Source organism: Myzus persicae, unplaced genomic scaffold (genome assembly GCF_001856785.1).
Source record: "Myzus persicae strain clone G006 unplaced genomic scaffold, MPER_G0061.0, whole genome shotgun sequence".
NCBI classification, from domain to species: domain Eukaryota; kingdom Metazoa; phylum Arthropoda; class Insecta; order Hemiptera; family Aphididae; genus Myzus; species Myzus persicae.
The window spans coordinates 64,346-79,723 of record NW_019101686.1 but is presented as its reverse complement, the minus strand read 5'-3'; the positions used below and the strand labels follow the sequence as shown (position 1 = coordinate 79,723).

The 15,378-nt window shown below is 29.6% G+C and overlaps 1 protein-coding gene across 2 annotated transcripts; it reads right to left on the bottom strand.

Moving 5' to 3' along the window:
• Positions 1–878: 878 nt before the first annotated feature.
• On the bottom strand, positions 879–14,805 carry LOC111030131 (dnaJ homolog subfamily B member 6-like). 2 transcript variants are annotated; one of them, XM_022309494.1, is made up of 7 exons: positions 14,576–14,805; positions 2,521–2,624; positions 2,331–2,440; positions 1,916–2,020; positions 1,458–1,679; positions 1,154–1,367; positions 879–1,066 (listed from the first exon to the last, which is right to left on the bottom strand). In XM_022309494.1, the coding sequence occupies exons 2-7, from the start codon at positions 2,586–2,588 to the stop codon at positions 964–966; spliced, it is 822 nt and encodes a 273-aa protein (XP_022165186.1). In that variant the 5' UTR covers positions 2,589–2,624; positions 14,576–14,805; the 3' UTR covers positions 879–963. The 2 variants fall into 2 exon arrangements, with proteins under 2 accessions (XP_022165186.1, XP_022165187.1); XM_022309495.1 differs by lacking the exon at positions 1,916–2,020 and having other exon boundaries at positions 14,576–14,803.
• Positions 14,806–15,378: the final 573 nt, after the last annotated feature.

The following is a 15,378-nucleotide window of genomic DNA, read 5'->3' as shown; positions in this document are numbered from 1 at the left end:
CGGGGAAATTTCATCCCGCGCGCGTGGGTTTTCCAGACGTCACCCCTCCCACTAGAGGGACACAGTCAGCGTTCCGGGAAGTGTCGCGGCGGCCACCCCCCAGCGGGGAGGCATTGATTATTTGATGACGACGACGTTGCCAAGTGTTGTGTTTCGCCACACAACCCCTAGCGCGACCCGCCCAAAGAGCTCGTATATACACATTCGGCGGCGGACAGTTTTCCCACCGAATTTTTCGCTAAGTTTAAGCTGCTACCCCTAGGAAAACCTCGTTACACGCTACGATACGAGTCTAAATGCAAAATTAATAATGATAAATTAAATAAACACTTTTAATTATTTATTTATTTAATTATATTAATATTAATAATATAAGTACAATATTGGTGATACACCATAAAACAAGGTGTGTTCTCCTATTTAATTCATTCGGATAACACAATATAGGATGGTGAAACACTCTAATATTACTCTAGAATATTACGAAAATTATTTTTATCTTTAAAAATTACATTCCATAATTATTTCATATAATAATAGTCATTGGATGGTTGATTTAGTTTTAAATATTCAACACCGACCGACAATTAAGTTAAATAATAATAATAATAATAATAATAATAATAATAATAATAATAATAAAATTACCAAAGCGCATAAAAATAGTGTAAGTCTTATTAATCAGTGGAGTCTGTAAATATTACGTGCTTGAAACAAATTAATTTGTATTTTCCTAATACAACATTTTGGACTATTCAAAAAACAAAATAATCAAATTAAAGTATCAACTAGTATTACTTCAGAATATAAAATTTAAGTTCTAATTTCTAACACATTTTATTATAAAAAAAATTGATTTTATATTTATTTTCCCGTTAAATTTATATTTAAACACATAATTTTATGTATTCGCTTATTAATGGTTTTATAGTAGAGAATGAGGTGGGAGGAGAGGAGATCAAGCTAATGGCTGTACGTGATCGCTTGCGCCACACCGTTGATAGTCTTCGATTTGAGCATATCGTTTTCGTACGTTTCCACTGTTTCTTTGTCAAGTTCAGAAATCCTGCAAAAAAATGTTTAGCTAATCAATTCAAAAACGTTCAGATAAAATTAGCTGAGTTAATGTTCATTTGTTAATCCATATACATACCTTTTGGTGGTAATTTTTTTCCCATTTGAGAACCGGGTTGATATTGTTGTCCTTTTCATACTACCACCGCCATTAACGGTATGACTAGAATATCCATTGTTTGCCATTGAGAACATATTATCAAATCCAGAACCAAAACCACCTCCAAAACCGCCAAATCCAAATGGATTCATCATTGAAGATATTTCTTGATGTCCATTGTTGAATCTTTGACCTGGACAAACAAACAATCATCAATGATGGTGTAAGACAATACATCACATTTTTAGGAATATTAAATCAATATCAAACATTATGAATTTACCAGGGAATAGAAGATCTGTAACATCTGACGTATTGAAAAATTCTTTGAACACATCTTCAGGATCTCTGAATGAAAAGCTAAAGAAACCAGGTCCAAAATCTTGGCCAAATGGATCATAGTGCCCTGGATGTCGTTGATTACTTCTGCGACGTCCACCATTTCCAGCACCACCGTTTATCAAACCATCTTTGCCATACTGGTTGTATGTCTTGCGTTTTTTATCTAACAAAATAAATCAATGAAATATAGTAACCGTTATAATCATAAAAATGTTAGTAGTAATGACAAAATATTATGTAAAAAATGATTATTCGCATTAAAAAAGCGCCACTTCTTATAGATTACATGCTCCAGCTCCAATAGTATTTTGAGGTTTAGTAAGGTTTAAAACTGGTACGGGTTACATATGAATGGCATATTAGATCAACACAACGTAAACTATAATTTAGGGATTCTACCGAAATAACGATGGAACGGGCTTTCAAAGAAGTTGTAGAAGAACGGTCTGGACGATGCGGACATTTTTCTTTTACGCTGTTCATCGTACAACTTTCGCTTTGCCTCTGTTAGACATATACACAATATATTTATATTTAAAGGCATAACCTATTTACTTCAACGAATATTATATACACATTATTGTCTAAAATCATTTGTGATTTACAATTTTTAAGTCTATTCATCATTATAGTTTTTTGTGAAACAATTAGCTTTTAAATATTAGCTGTTGAAAAAAATTATTTAAGTTAAGTTAAAGATATGTTCAGTTTTTTTTTAATGTTTCTTAAAAAGCTAATGACCTCATCATATATATTATATTACAGTGTAAATAAATATTAAATACATCATAACAATATATTTCTTATTAAATACCATCAGATAAAACTTCATAGGCTTCTGAAATTTCTTTAAACATTCGGTTTGCTTGTTCTTGATTTTCTGGATTTTTGTCGGGATGCCATTTCAATGCTAATTTTCTGTAACTGAAAAACAAAAGCGGGAAAAATGTTATTTACATACTATGTATTTTTACAGTTTATATAGAGAAGTGAACTGGGCATACGATTTTTTTATATCGTTAATCGAAGCGTTCGGAGTGACTTCCAGTATGGAATAATAATCTCCAGACATACTGTGTAATGTATTTTCTGGAACTTATGTAATGTCCTGGAAAAAAAAAGTTTTAGTTAATTTTGTCAAAAATATTCAAATCATTTATAAGTACAGTAGTAAGTACACTACTGATGTGGCAATATAGATTAGCGTATAGTAGTGCCACACACACACACACACACACACACACAATTGACCATTTTATTGTTGTGAAGTGATTTTATGGTGATACGGTCCGATACACAAAAAAAGTAATCATACTTGTTATTATATTGTATCTCCATGAACTCCCATGATAACGGTTTGTAAATTGTTTATTATAATAATGTACAACTAGTGAACGATATGCATTTTTATTAGATGCCTACAATAATAACATAATAATATTATGTTTGTATATTTAAACTAACTAAATAATTACAATAAAATATTAGTAAGCACAGCACAACAATATTGACCTTGAAAATCTTAGAAGTGAAAATTTTCAAAGCCACATTAAATTATTTATAGAGGTCTTCTTTTCCTTTTCCTGGTCATCATGCGGTATTAATAGTATACAGCGATGTACAACGACTTGAGTGAATTATGATTAACGAGAACCATTTGGATGAAAAGATTTGCCAACTGACCAGATGACAATATTATATGAGCCCGATATAAATTTAAAACAATTATATTATCTAGAAAGTTCACATAGTGATCTTAATAAATAAGTATTTAATAAAGACTTTAATCAAAATAACAATAACCAGTTTAAAACTGACGATTTTAATATATTTATAGATGTTTTTCTTTATTACTCTTTATTACTTTTTCAACTTACAAATCTAAACATAATCATATAAGATAGAAGTATATAAAGTACTAAGTACGCGACCTTTTTTATACATATAAGTATAACTAATAAAAAATATTTTGTTTGTACAATAATTTAATAGTGCATATAGGTAATAATAATAATACATTTAAATATATAATAATATTAATTAAGATATTTGTGAGTTGACTATGAAAATGGTTAAACATTGAAATTTAATGACAGTGGCTTTTGAAGTATAAAATCATTGAAATTAGGTATAAAATTGAACAAGTTATTTAAATAACTCTAACCTCAAGATGAATTACACTAACAAGAAATAAAAAGTATATCGCAACAGTAATATAAAATATTAATAAACTGTACCAAATCAGTATTAAATACACGGCGAACGAACGTTCGAAACATTTAAATTAAATATAAGTAGCGTAAATGTTTATAAACTCAAATATTATTGAAATGTGCAAAAGAAATATTTTTTGAACCCAATATTTTATATAGTACCGACCATATTAATATGGAAATCACCAAACATTATATAACATTAACAAAGCTAGAATTTGTAACACAATGTAATGTTTGTGTGCATTATTCATAAATGAATAATAGTCTTTCTCTTCTTTTGAGAAAATTAAACTAATGGATCGAAAGTCAAAACTCTTTCGTGTTCCTCAGTAATTCACTATACCCATCGGGGTATCGATTTCCAAGACATAATAATATAACATTAGGTATATTATTATGTAAAACTATTTAAACACGTAGAAATATGCTACATGGATAGAAAAAAATATTACACCTACGTTAAGTTTTGACGTCGAGGCGTTCTGCTTCTGCAATACAGTTATTGAACAGATGTTCATAAAACATTACTGTAAACTCTGTTGAGATATTTAAGCATATACTAGATGATAACAATGTAAATTCTGTAACAGTTACGTAGGGGTCCGAGTGTCTAACATTCTGAATCTAGGTGAATCATGAGATCATGACGTGACATAAATTACACGTAGAAGTACGGTTTATACAGTAAAACACAATAACCATCTGCTGACTAATAATCGGATCTGGGAAATTGGTTAACTATTACAACACAAACGAGTTCACGCAAGTCCGGATTAAGAACTCTATAAGTGTTCAGGGGACAATAATTGACTAAATAATAAAAGAATTAGGCCCCATCAATGGAGGAAAAAATACACCACTATCCTTGTCCAGTTGGTCAATGTTTGAATTAGCACATGGGTGTAACAATTACATAACTTTATAATTACCTACCAACAGATTATTCTTTAATTTTAGAATTACTAGAAATAATAATTAATATGATTATAGTCAGTTTGAAATATTTTTTAAATATAGATAAATTTAAAATACATTTTTTCAAAAAATGACGTAATTATTGGAAGTTTTATACCTAACGAAATTGTAGATATTTTTCTACTTTTTTCTACTTTTTTCTCGTACTTTTCGTATATTATTATCGATTCATAGTTATTAGTTTTAATTGTTATAGATATTTAAATACACTTATACGCATTTATGTGAACCTATTTGGCATAAACGGATTGAAAGAGGTGATTATCTATGCAACATAAAAAGGAATATTTATATAAAATTATGTTCTACTTTCCACTTACCGATTGATCTAGTAAAGCTATCAGAATTCTAAAAACAGATAGAAATTTTTCATTATAAATACGTTTACGATCTCAACTAAAACTTTCCCAGATTTTTGATTTTTTCCACAAATTGAAATATAATATTAATACTTTCATAGGATTTAAAGGTATAATACAAAAAAATGGGGGAAAAGTCGACGAAAACTTATTAATGACCAAGCTGTTTTCAGAATTCTTACGGTATCACTGGATCAATAGGTACGTTGGAATTGGAAATAGTCAATTAGGACACATCTAAAATCATTTGTTAGACACAAAATCACCTCGCTTAAGGTTTTCAACCCTCTGAAAGTGTCATCTGTATAACTTTTTTTCTCCTAAGATCCTTTGAGATACTTTGAGATACTTAAGACGCTACTTGCGAAATTGACGCGATATCTTGGCTGTGAACGGTAAATTGTGTGGCAGTATTTTAACGCCCCTGTGAATACTTCTCCGTATTTCAATGATTGTGATTAGGACACTAGGTATTGATTAGAATATTAGATGATTAAAATCAAGGTATTATAACTTAAAAGCAACTATCACAATATAAATAATTATAAAACTGAAAAAATTAAAAACTGGTAACTTTTTCTACAATCAAAAAAAGCTTCGGACAAACCCAGAGAATATTATTAGTTATAATTTATTATAACAGGTAATCGTAGTTTGCTTTTTTAATGTGATATGCTATCGATAATAGTTTAATATATTTGATTGTTGCATAAATAATATGCTATGAGAATAAATTTACACTCAATTAAAATTTTGAAAATCTATAAATAAGTTATAGCATTATGGTTAACATAAACAATTTACTACTTACTAGCACAATATTACATATGCCTATAATATTCTGTGTGTCAAATATTGATTTTTAATTAAAAATGTAAAAATATATTTTTATCTTAATCATTATTATAGATAGGGTTAGATTTTAAAAGTTTATATTATTCCTGGTAGAATACTTTGCGAATTAACGACTATAGCGTGAATTGTGAATATTTACAGCAAAATATCTTCTTAACAGTATTTTGTAATTTAACGAAAATTCACCTAACTATAAAGGACTAACAATCCATTAAAATAACAGTTAGGTACACATTTTTTTATCCACTACAATATCGCTGCAGGTGCCGTGTACGTATTACATAAAACATCAGCCCCCCCAATACATACTGTCGTTATTTTGATTAACTCAATAATTACACTATTGTATAAACTGCATAGTACTAGTACATAATATTACTAAGCCATTAATGGTAAAATCGACGAAACCACAGAAATACCATTTAACGTAGGTACAAATATTATGCGTATAATACTACGACCCTCTCGAATCTCGATAAAACACGAATGACAAATATCAATACCAAATTTCAGAAATTATATAATCAGAATCCAATACACACGAGAAATATTCGTATAGTTTATATTGACTATTGAAAAGTCCAACAATCAATTGACGGCACATTTAAACAAAATATATAATGTAAGCATAAAATATGGGAAGTCAATAGTCATAGGGTACAACAACTTGCCTTACCGTCGATTATTAATAAGTACATTATTTTAATATTAAATCTGCTAACACGTTGGATTATTACCGCTGAGACGCTGCATTTCCTATATTTACTATATTATATTATAATATGTACATATATTAAAATATAAGCACGGCAAACTGAACGTTTTTGAAAAATCTAACTAATGGTTTTTAGGTCAAGTAACATTTGTCACCTTCGTTCTCATTGTGCGATTCTTGACGGTGTAGGCAGAGAGGCGCGCGCGCGCACCAGATGCCGGCTGATTTGCTTCGGTAACACGATGAAGCCGTAGACGTATATAGGGGGGCGATCGCCCCGGGCGGCACTTTTTTCATGGGTACATCGATACATGGTATATTCGTTTATATAATTATGTATTATTGTTTAACCCTCGTTTATGATCCGAACTAATTTTATACGTCAATAATTACAACAATAATTTTTATCAAATTTAACATTGTTTTGCTTATGTTTAATTATTTCGAGTCTCTGAGTCATATCGTGTCACATCAGATTGTTGTTACATATGGATATGTAGTGAATAACTGTTTATTCTTCTTTGTTATGCAGAGTGAATCGCACTTGACGATATATGTATTAATTTTTACAGTAAAAAGTTGACGAGGATGGGTGGTGACAGAACAAAAAATAATTATCGCGACCACTTTTGCGGAACATGTCTCTGCGGAGAGGAGACGCGAGCAAACCGTCGCCCGGCATCAAGTATTAGCGGCGGCGGCGGCGACGACGACGACGACGACAACAACAACAACAACAACAACAATATTGTCGTGTCGCGTGTCGTCGCCCGCCAAACATACAACTACGGCATTATACATTTATACGTACCGACCGCATCGCGACAGTAATACAATACTACACAACGTATACAATATATTTTGTTATACGTGTGCGTCGCGCAAGCACACGCCATATTATTATATTCCACGCTAGTCGTGTAGGAATCGGACACGCGAGTTTTTCCAGTCGCCAAACGCACACGCACGGGAAAAAAACACATACGTGTATACCGATCAGTAGGTAGGTAGGTGTCGACGGCGGCGGTGGCGGCGGCGTTGGACAATGACCTTGCGGCGATCGCTTTCCCGTGTAACGCACACACCACGCGCTTGCTCGCTCATCACAAGCGATGAATCATAATACCTTGCCTAGCATTATACCGCACACGGCACATTAACCCACCTGTACGCCGCAGCCCCGGGTAACCCGACCGTCACCCGTTGAGTGCGAAGCAAACATTACAGATTCGTATTATGATTATTGTAATGTATACATTATTATGATTCAACCGATGGTGATGATGATGATAATAATATATAATGATATTATACGTCTGCGGTGCAATTCGTTTATCGATATTTCGTAAGACCGCCGAGTGACGAGCGAAAAAAACGGAAATCTATACTATACGACGGTGGCGGTGTATTGACCCCGGGAGCCCTGGGTTCAATGAGGGGAGGGAGCCGGGTCCCGCGGACGCAAGGGGCACTGCACGCATCAATAGTGACAAGTCAGACTATTTGGAAAACAGTTGGATAATTAGTCTGGGAATCGTTTTTTTACTGTGGGACAAAGTCCGGAAATACAAATTATTCAATCCACAAAACCTAAAAATATATTTAATTTCCTTATACAATAATATATTCGATTAGTATTCCTTATACACACACCTACATGGAACAGTTAATATTGTTCGATATACAATTTTTTAAATATATATAGTCAAAATACAAGGTCAGAAAATAAAATTACAATAGATAAGTTAGGTTAGGTATATAAATCTAATACTTATGCCGTGTACAGCTTTATGTATACAGTTAGTCTACTATTAGATTACCTATATATTATAAGCTTTAAGTTATAATCAATATTACTTATACGTATTACCAAAATTATGTCCTATTATGCGTCCCCTGAATCTCATTATTTTTTTAGGAATGATTGTGTGAATGATTTTGTGAGGCGGTATGTGTGTGACCATAATATTATATCAATATATTGGTTATCATTGTTTTTTAAATGCCTATTAATACCTATACATTAGCAGGTAATTACTTTGAAATACTTATCGTTTTATTTAACTCATATTTTTTGTGCACAATTAAGTTTAAAAAAATTTTCATTGGCGGTAGCCCACAACCGAGTATCATCAGTCCATCATGTAGTACTGTAGTATGTGCATACTGCATTGTACATGTGGATAGGAGACAATCGATGTTCGGTTCTAGCGGAAGAGAGATTGACGACGATGTACACGGTTGTTGGACGTATTCGGGTTGAAAAGAAATTTGAAAAAACGAGATTCTCGACGAATACGCGAGAAACCGGTAGACGTCGTTATTATAGTTTATTATTATCATCTACCAGTGGCCGCGATCTCCACAGCGTCGACGAAAATCGTAATCATGTTGTACGCACATCACACACAAATACTGAAATACACGATATACTATAGTATCCTATAGATGTATTATATTTTGCACGCTAGTGTATCTGTATATAAAACGGACGTTAGCTTTCACCACATCAATCGCCGGCCGTATACGGTCTCAATATTATAAATACATAGTTTTCACGTCCCCCTGAGGCGCGTGTGAAAAGAAATAATAATCGGCAATTATCACGGAATTATCATGTCGTCCGTCGTGAAACCACAAAACCTGCAGTTCCATTTTTTTAAAGTTATGCTGTGTCTTCATCTTTCTAAAAATTAGAAAATGAGTAAAAAAGTTTTTAACTAAAATAAATATATTTTTGAAAAACCAATGAGATTTGTATGAAAAATCACTAGGTATTCTAAATAATGAAATATTTTGGATGATCAAAATGTATTACAGCGATATAGAACCTAACTCTATCGATTTTTTTAAACAAGTATACAACTGCATTATGCAAGTATAATAATTATAAAATATGCATAATACAATAATTTTGTTCTAACATATACCAAAAGCCAAGAATCCAGAATCCATCTACCCGACCTACATAATATTTTGTTACGATTTTTACGGAGAATTATCTGAATCTAAACTGTACTCTCGACTCCTTGAGTTGCAATTTTTGTAGTTTTAGATATTATCTTAATGAACCAAAAAAAAATCGACCAGTAGATTTTTCACAGTGAGCTACTTCTATAACTTCAATGTTTTTCGATAGGTAGAGAAGTTATTGGTTAACTCGAGCCGCCGAACCGTTTCGAGCGCGCTCGGCCGTCGAAACGGCCCCGTGACGAACATTAAACCGCGAGACATGCAAGAAACACCCGCCGCCGACTATAAGGACAACCACCTACACGGGTGTACAATATTATAAAAATCCACTCGACCGCGCACACACGCGAATGCCGAACACCGGTGGTCTTTGGCACACGACACCTTAAACGAGCCTCAACGCCGTAATTATTGAATATCACAAACGCGTTTTATATTCTTGTTATTATTATTATGGTTTGTTTCTTGTCCCCGACTTAGAGCGAAACATTACTCGACACACGACAATATCATTGTTATTTTGAGTACATTACATTTCATTAAGATTGGTTACAACTTTTAAAATTTTAACTGATAAGAATGATGAGATATTTTCTGCCTTATGGTAAGTAGACGTAGACAGGTTGGAACTTGGAACAGAAGGAGAACTTTATTATGGTACGCCTTGTCTACACAGGTAGTAGGTAGTACAAAAAAACTACGAAGTACAAACAAACGTTTCCCTATTCCTAAATAATGCACATAATAAAATAAGTATAAGGTTAAATGAGGGGAAAAATGAAGTTTAACATGACATTATATTGTAGGTTACTAAATGTATACTTTTCTTTGTAAAATAAAAATTATAAAAATTTTTTTTTTTAATATTTCAAACTTTTTTACTTACAATATGTATATAAATAATTATGTGTAGGCGTTGTATGCATATTATAATATGTACGTACTTTGGGTTGGTAAATATATTACAAAAACTAATAAAATCATAAAAATTAGAGAAAATTGTTAGCGGGATATAGGTTCTACGTAAATCTATATATATAATATATATAAATATAATACCTACACCATTACTAGAACGTCGCGCACGTCTTCGGAATTTAAAATAGATTTTCGGTTAAACGGTCCAGTCTACTCTTGAGTTTTATTTGCCAAAATATCCATCAGCAAACCAATAATATACTATAAGAAGTACGCAGTTACTATATAGTTACGTATATGTAACTGTATAAGTACCTATATTGTTATTTTTCGTGCACTATCTATTCTGAAATATCCATGAAAAAACCATCACTTTTATGACTGTTCGCATAACCGATAATCAATATTATACTATATATATTGCATTATTTCCATTATTCCATGTACACAATGTCACAATATACGTGGTAATAAAATCAAAATATATAGGTAAAAGACATAAAATATAATAAAATATTATTGTAAAGCAGCACGTTTATTCTATCTAGAGTGCAAAACAAGCAAAACAAGAGCGATAACCATTATCAACATTAAAAGTTTATAAAATATAAATATCGCCGCTGGTAATTGTAGTTTTAATACCAGCTGGAAACTAATTAATACGATTTTTTTTATATGATATTATGAATTAATGAAATAGAATATTAATACTTAAAAAAATTCAAGGAAGTCTCCTTTTTGTTTTCAAATAACACTTTTCACGTTTATTTTTCAAGTTGTTAAGTATTATTCTATCTATTATAATATGTGTCCATATATAACATAAAATATTAAAATCTAAGACATGGAAATTTAAGAAATATAGTCTGATTTTCTATCTGGTCCTATTTAATAAATATTAAACCTACAGAAAATAAGATGACTAATAAATATATGTAGCTATACAATTACAATATAACTATTGGTAAAACACACAAAGAATACAGATACATAATTTCAATACAAATTATGATTGTATCAAGGACGTAACTAGAAGCTTTTTTTAACTAATATGTTCTTTATTTTTTTTTATGATATCATATTCAATGTATGGTATTCAAAATAATAATATATTATCATTAAAATACTTGAACAATATAGGTAATTCTATAGTGGTGACTTCCTACAATATGACATAATATTGCTTCTCATGGATTGAATTGCAAATAGAATAATAGTGAAAGGATGATTATTATTTCATTAAACTAAGGTCAATAAGTAAATAAGAATTTTTCACTGCTCTCTATTAAGTCGAGTTACATTGTGACCTACCAAAGTCCAAAATATGTACAATACAATGTGTAAAGTAATTTTTGACAGTTGATTAATAATATATTTACTTAAAAACATCTTTCCTGAACATACAAAAATGGAAGAATAGCCTTCAACTTGCTACTTATGGGCAACATGTGTAAGGTATTTAAATAATGTTTTCAATTGTTAAAAAAAAAACATGACAATTTATTTATTATTTCCTTGTAGGTAGAAAACATGATTTGGCTGAGCCATATAGTTAAATAAAAATAGAGACAAGAAAATCTACATATAATAAGTGATTCTCAAAAGTATATTAATATTTTAACTCTTCTTATAATCATTTAAAGATAAATTAACTCATATTTTGTTTAAATGGAAAAAATAATACAATTCTAGACATAATATAGTATATTTTTATTTTTATAAATACATTCATAAATAATATTACTACTTCGATTATTATAGAATAAATAAACTTAAGAAAACAAAACAATGATTATGAATATCAATTGGCAATATTATTTTATCAATTGAATGCACAATTTCTAATAAGTCAATAAGAAGTCTAATTATATGGGTGCAAAATAAAAATATTAACTATAATAGAACAATCTAAGGTTTTTGAAAGACTGTAAATATAGTTAATAATGACAGTAAAAAACACATTTTTTTTAGATTACTACATTACAAGTTCATTAACCTAACACAAGAAAAAAGGATTCCTATTATTGATAAATAAAATTATGAGATTGGTGGATTTAAATTTTACCCAATTAACTATAAAAAGATAAAGATAAGAGTTTAAAAAAAAAATAGGTTTTCAATTTGCAATTGGGTTTATTTTTAGTATAATTTTAAAACATTTTAAAGAAAAAACTCAATATATTTAGTACTCATTTTGCATAAAACTATATTGAATATAACCGAATGCAAAATATGGGCATATTTTTTCTTTATATTATATTGAATCATTAATTTACTTTGAAATTCAGACAAATATTTTGATAAAATTAGTACATAATTAAGTGAGCAAATACAAAAAAAAACTTAACAAGAGCAACTATTTTTTTCTGCATAAGTGTTATACTAATTATCTTCTTGTCTTATACTCTTATCTATAAATATTAATAATTTAATTTAGAACCTAATAAAATGTCTATAAATAGGGACATGTGCCAGTAGGACTTCATGTCTATTCAACACATAGGTTGCATATAGAAGAGTTAAATATACATCTATGTTTTGTTAACTTAGCCATTTATATATCTATAAAAAACTAAAACAATAACAGTGTACTATTTAAATTTGATAACATTAAGCAATAAGAGTTTATTTGTAACAACTGGAGTCATTAATTAGTCATTATTCATTAATATATGATATTAAAATTGAATATTTCCATCTATAGGCAAATATAGTTTGTTTTTTATATTTTATAAATAACAGGAAAAATAGTTGGTTATTTTATACTAAATAATTAAATGATAACATTATAGTACCTACATTTTTGGGAATACATTTGTGAATTTATTGAAAAATCATTTTTACACACAGCTTAGAAAAACAAAATAAGTTTAATTTCAATACATATATATATTAATAAAAATATTATATTAGTGTACCATTACCACCAAAAAATAAATAATGATACTTCAAATTTATAAGTTTGAATGTGAAAATATTAACATTTACTTTGACAAAACCCAATTGAAAATTATTTAATTTATAATATTTCAAATACATATAAACATATTTATTAATTTTTATCATAAATTATTAATTAATTTAAGCTCAAACAATATTATATTATTATACTTCCAGAGTCCAGAGGCAAAACAAATGTGGTCTTTGAGAAGTGGATACTCTTCAATTTGTTTTATATTTCGGGGTAAGAATACGAACCCGATTCTTATTATGAAAGTGAAAAAGAATAAACTAAATAAAAATAAAAATAATACTAGTATTTACTATAAATTTTGTGTGAGGGAGGGTCGATAGGCGGTGGATCAATTTAAGATTTGTTTTGCCACTGTGTACCTCAAGTCTATAATATGAAATATTTAATGGCGCCTAATACCTGATTCATCGTAAAAATTAGAAAATGAATTTTCAATATAAATATTTATAAATAATTTTCAATTGACTTTTGGTAAAAATAAATTTTCAATATAATTTCAATATTGAGTACCTACAAATAAGTTAAAAGAATAACAGATACTACTTTTAAAAATGTAAATAAAAATAAATAAGTTGAACAAATATAAAGACATTTTCTTAAAAAAATAATGAAATTAAAATTTGCAAAATATAATGAAACAATAATTGTAGTTAAAAAAATATATTAATTTACTACATACCTATTAAAAATGTATTATTTAATTTTTGTATAATATTACCCTCAACCAATTATGAATAGATAAATTGTATAAAATCATGATAAAATAAATAAATTTAATTTAGGTACCTAACTGAAATCCAATTTTAGATGCCCTTGTGGGTCAACAGCAAGACATCAATGCAGTGTCACTAATGCCGAACAATAGCAACCGTTATATCAACTATTCAAAGTAAGTATCTAAGAAGACCCACAATGCACTGAGCCACCATAAAATGTATTGACCAAACGAGCGAAAACTACCATATCATACCTTACGCTAATTGTCATGTGTGTTTATATTATATATACCTATCTAAAAAGCCATAACTACACGCTTAAACAAAAGAAACAGATTAAACAAAAGTCAAAACTCACCTATGTGCAGCTTAAAATTTCACGAATTGAATACAAACGATTAAACCGTATTTATCCTTCGATGAAATAACAATTACTTAACAAAAACTATTTATTAAGAAAACAATTTTGTAATTAATGTCAATTTCGACTGTTTGATTCACTTCTTGTTGCCCCGAGTACCGAGATAATGAACACCAGTCAGATAGTGAGCACAATAAAACATATGTTCACGTACTGTGGTACTACTCTGTACTCACACCAAGCGTCACTGGGTTGCCCTGAACAATGGTATGAGTGAAGTGAGGTACGGTTTATACCATGTGGTATTGTTTCAAAGAGGTTCTAAACTTTTTCCCTCGTTCTTGCACATTGTTCAAAAATAACATGACGAATAAAGTAATAACAGCTGTTATACTACTATATAAACTGGGTAATAAATGTCCTAAAAGTTATATTATAATGCATAAAATGCAAACATACCTATAAAATCATAAAAAAAAATACTTTAAAATGTTATATACATTTATTCAATAATCAACACATTTATTTTAAATTTCAAACAGTTCAGTTTATATTTATATTATCTATTATGAATTATAATATATAAATTATATAATCATTCAATATATTAAACATATTTTATTCTACCTATAATAATACATTATATAAAATCATTCATCATCCTGAAAAGTTATAGACAACTTAAAGCAACCCATTCAGACATACCTACCTATTTTTATTTTTTTCCAGCTAAATGAGCTATTAATCTTAAATTCATAAACAGAATTGTCAAGGCTGTGAATGTGGTGTAAAAAAATTAA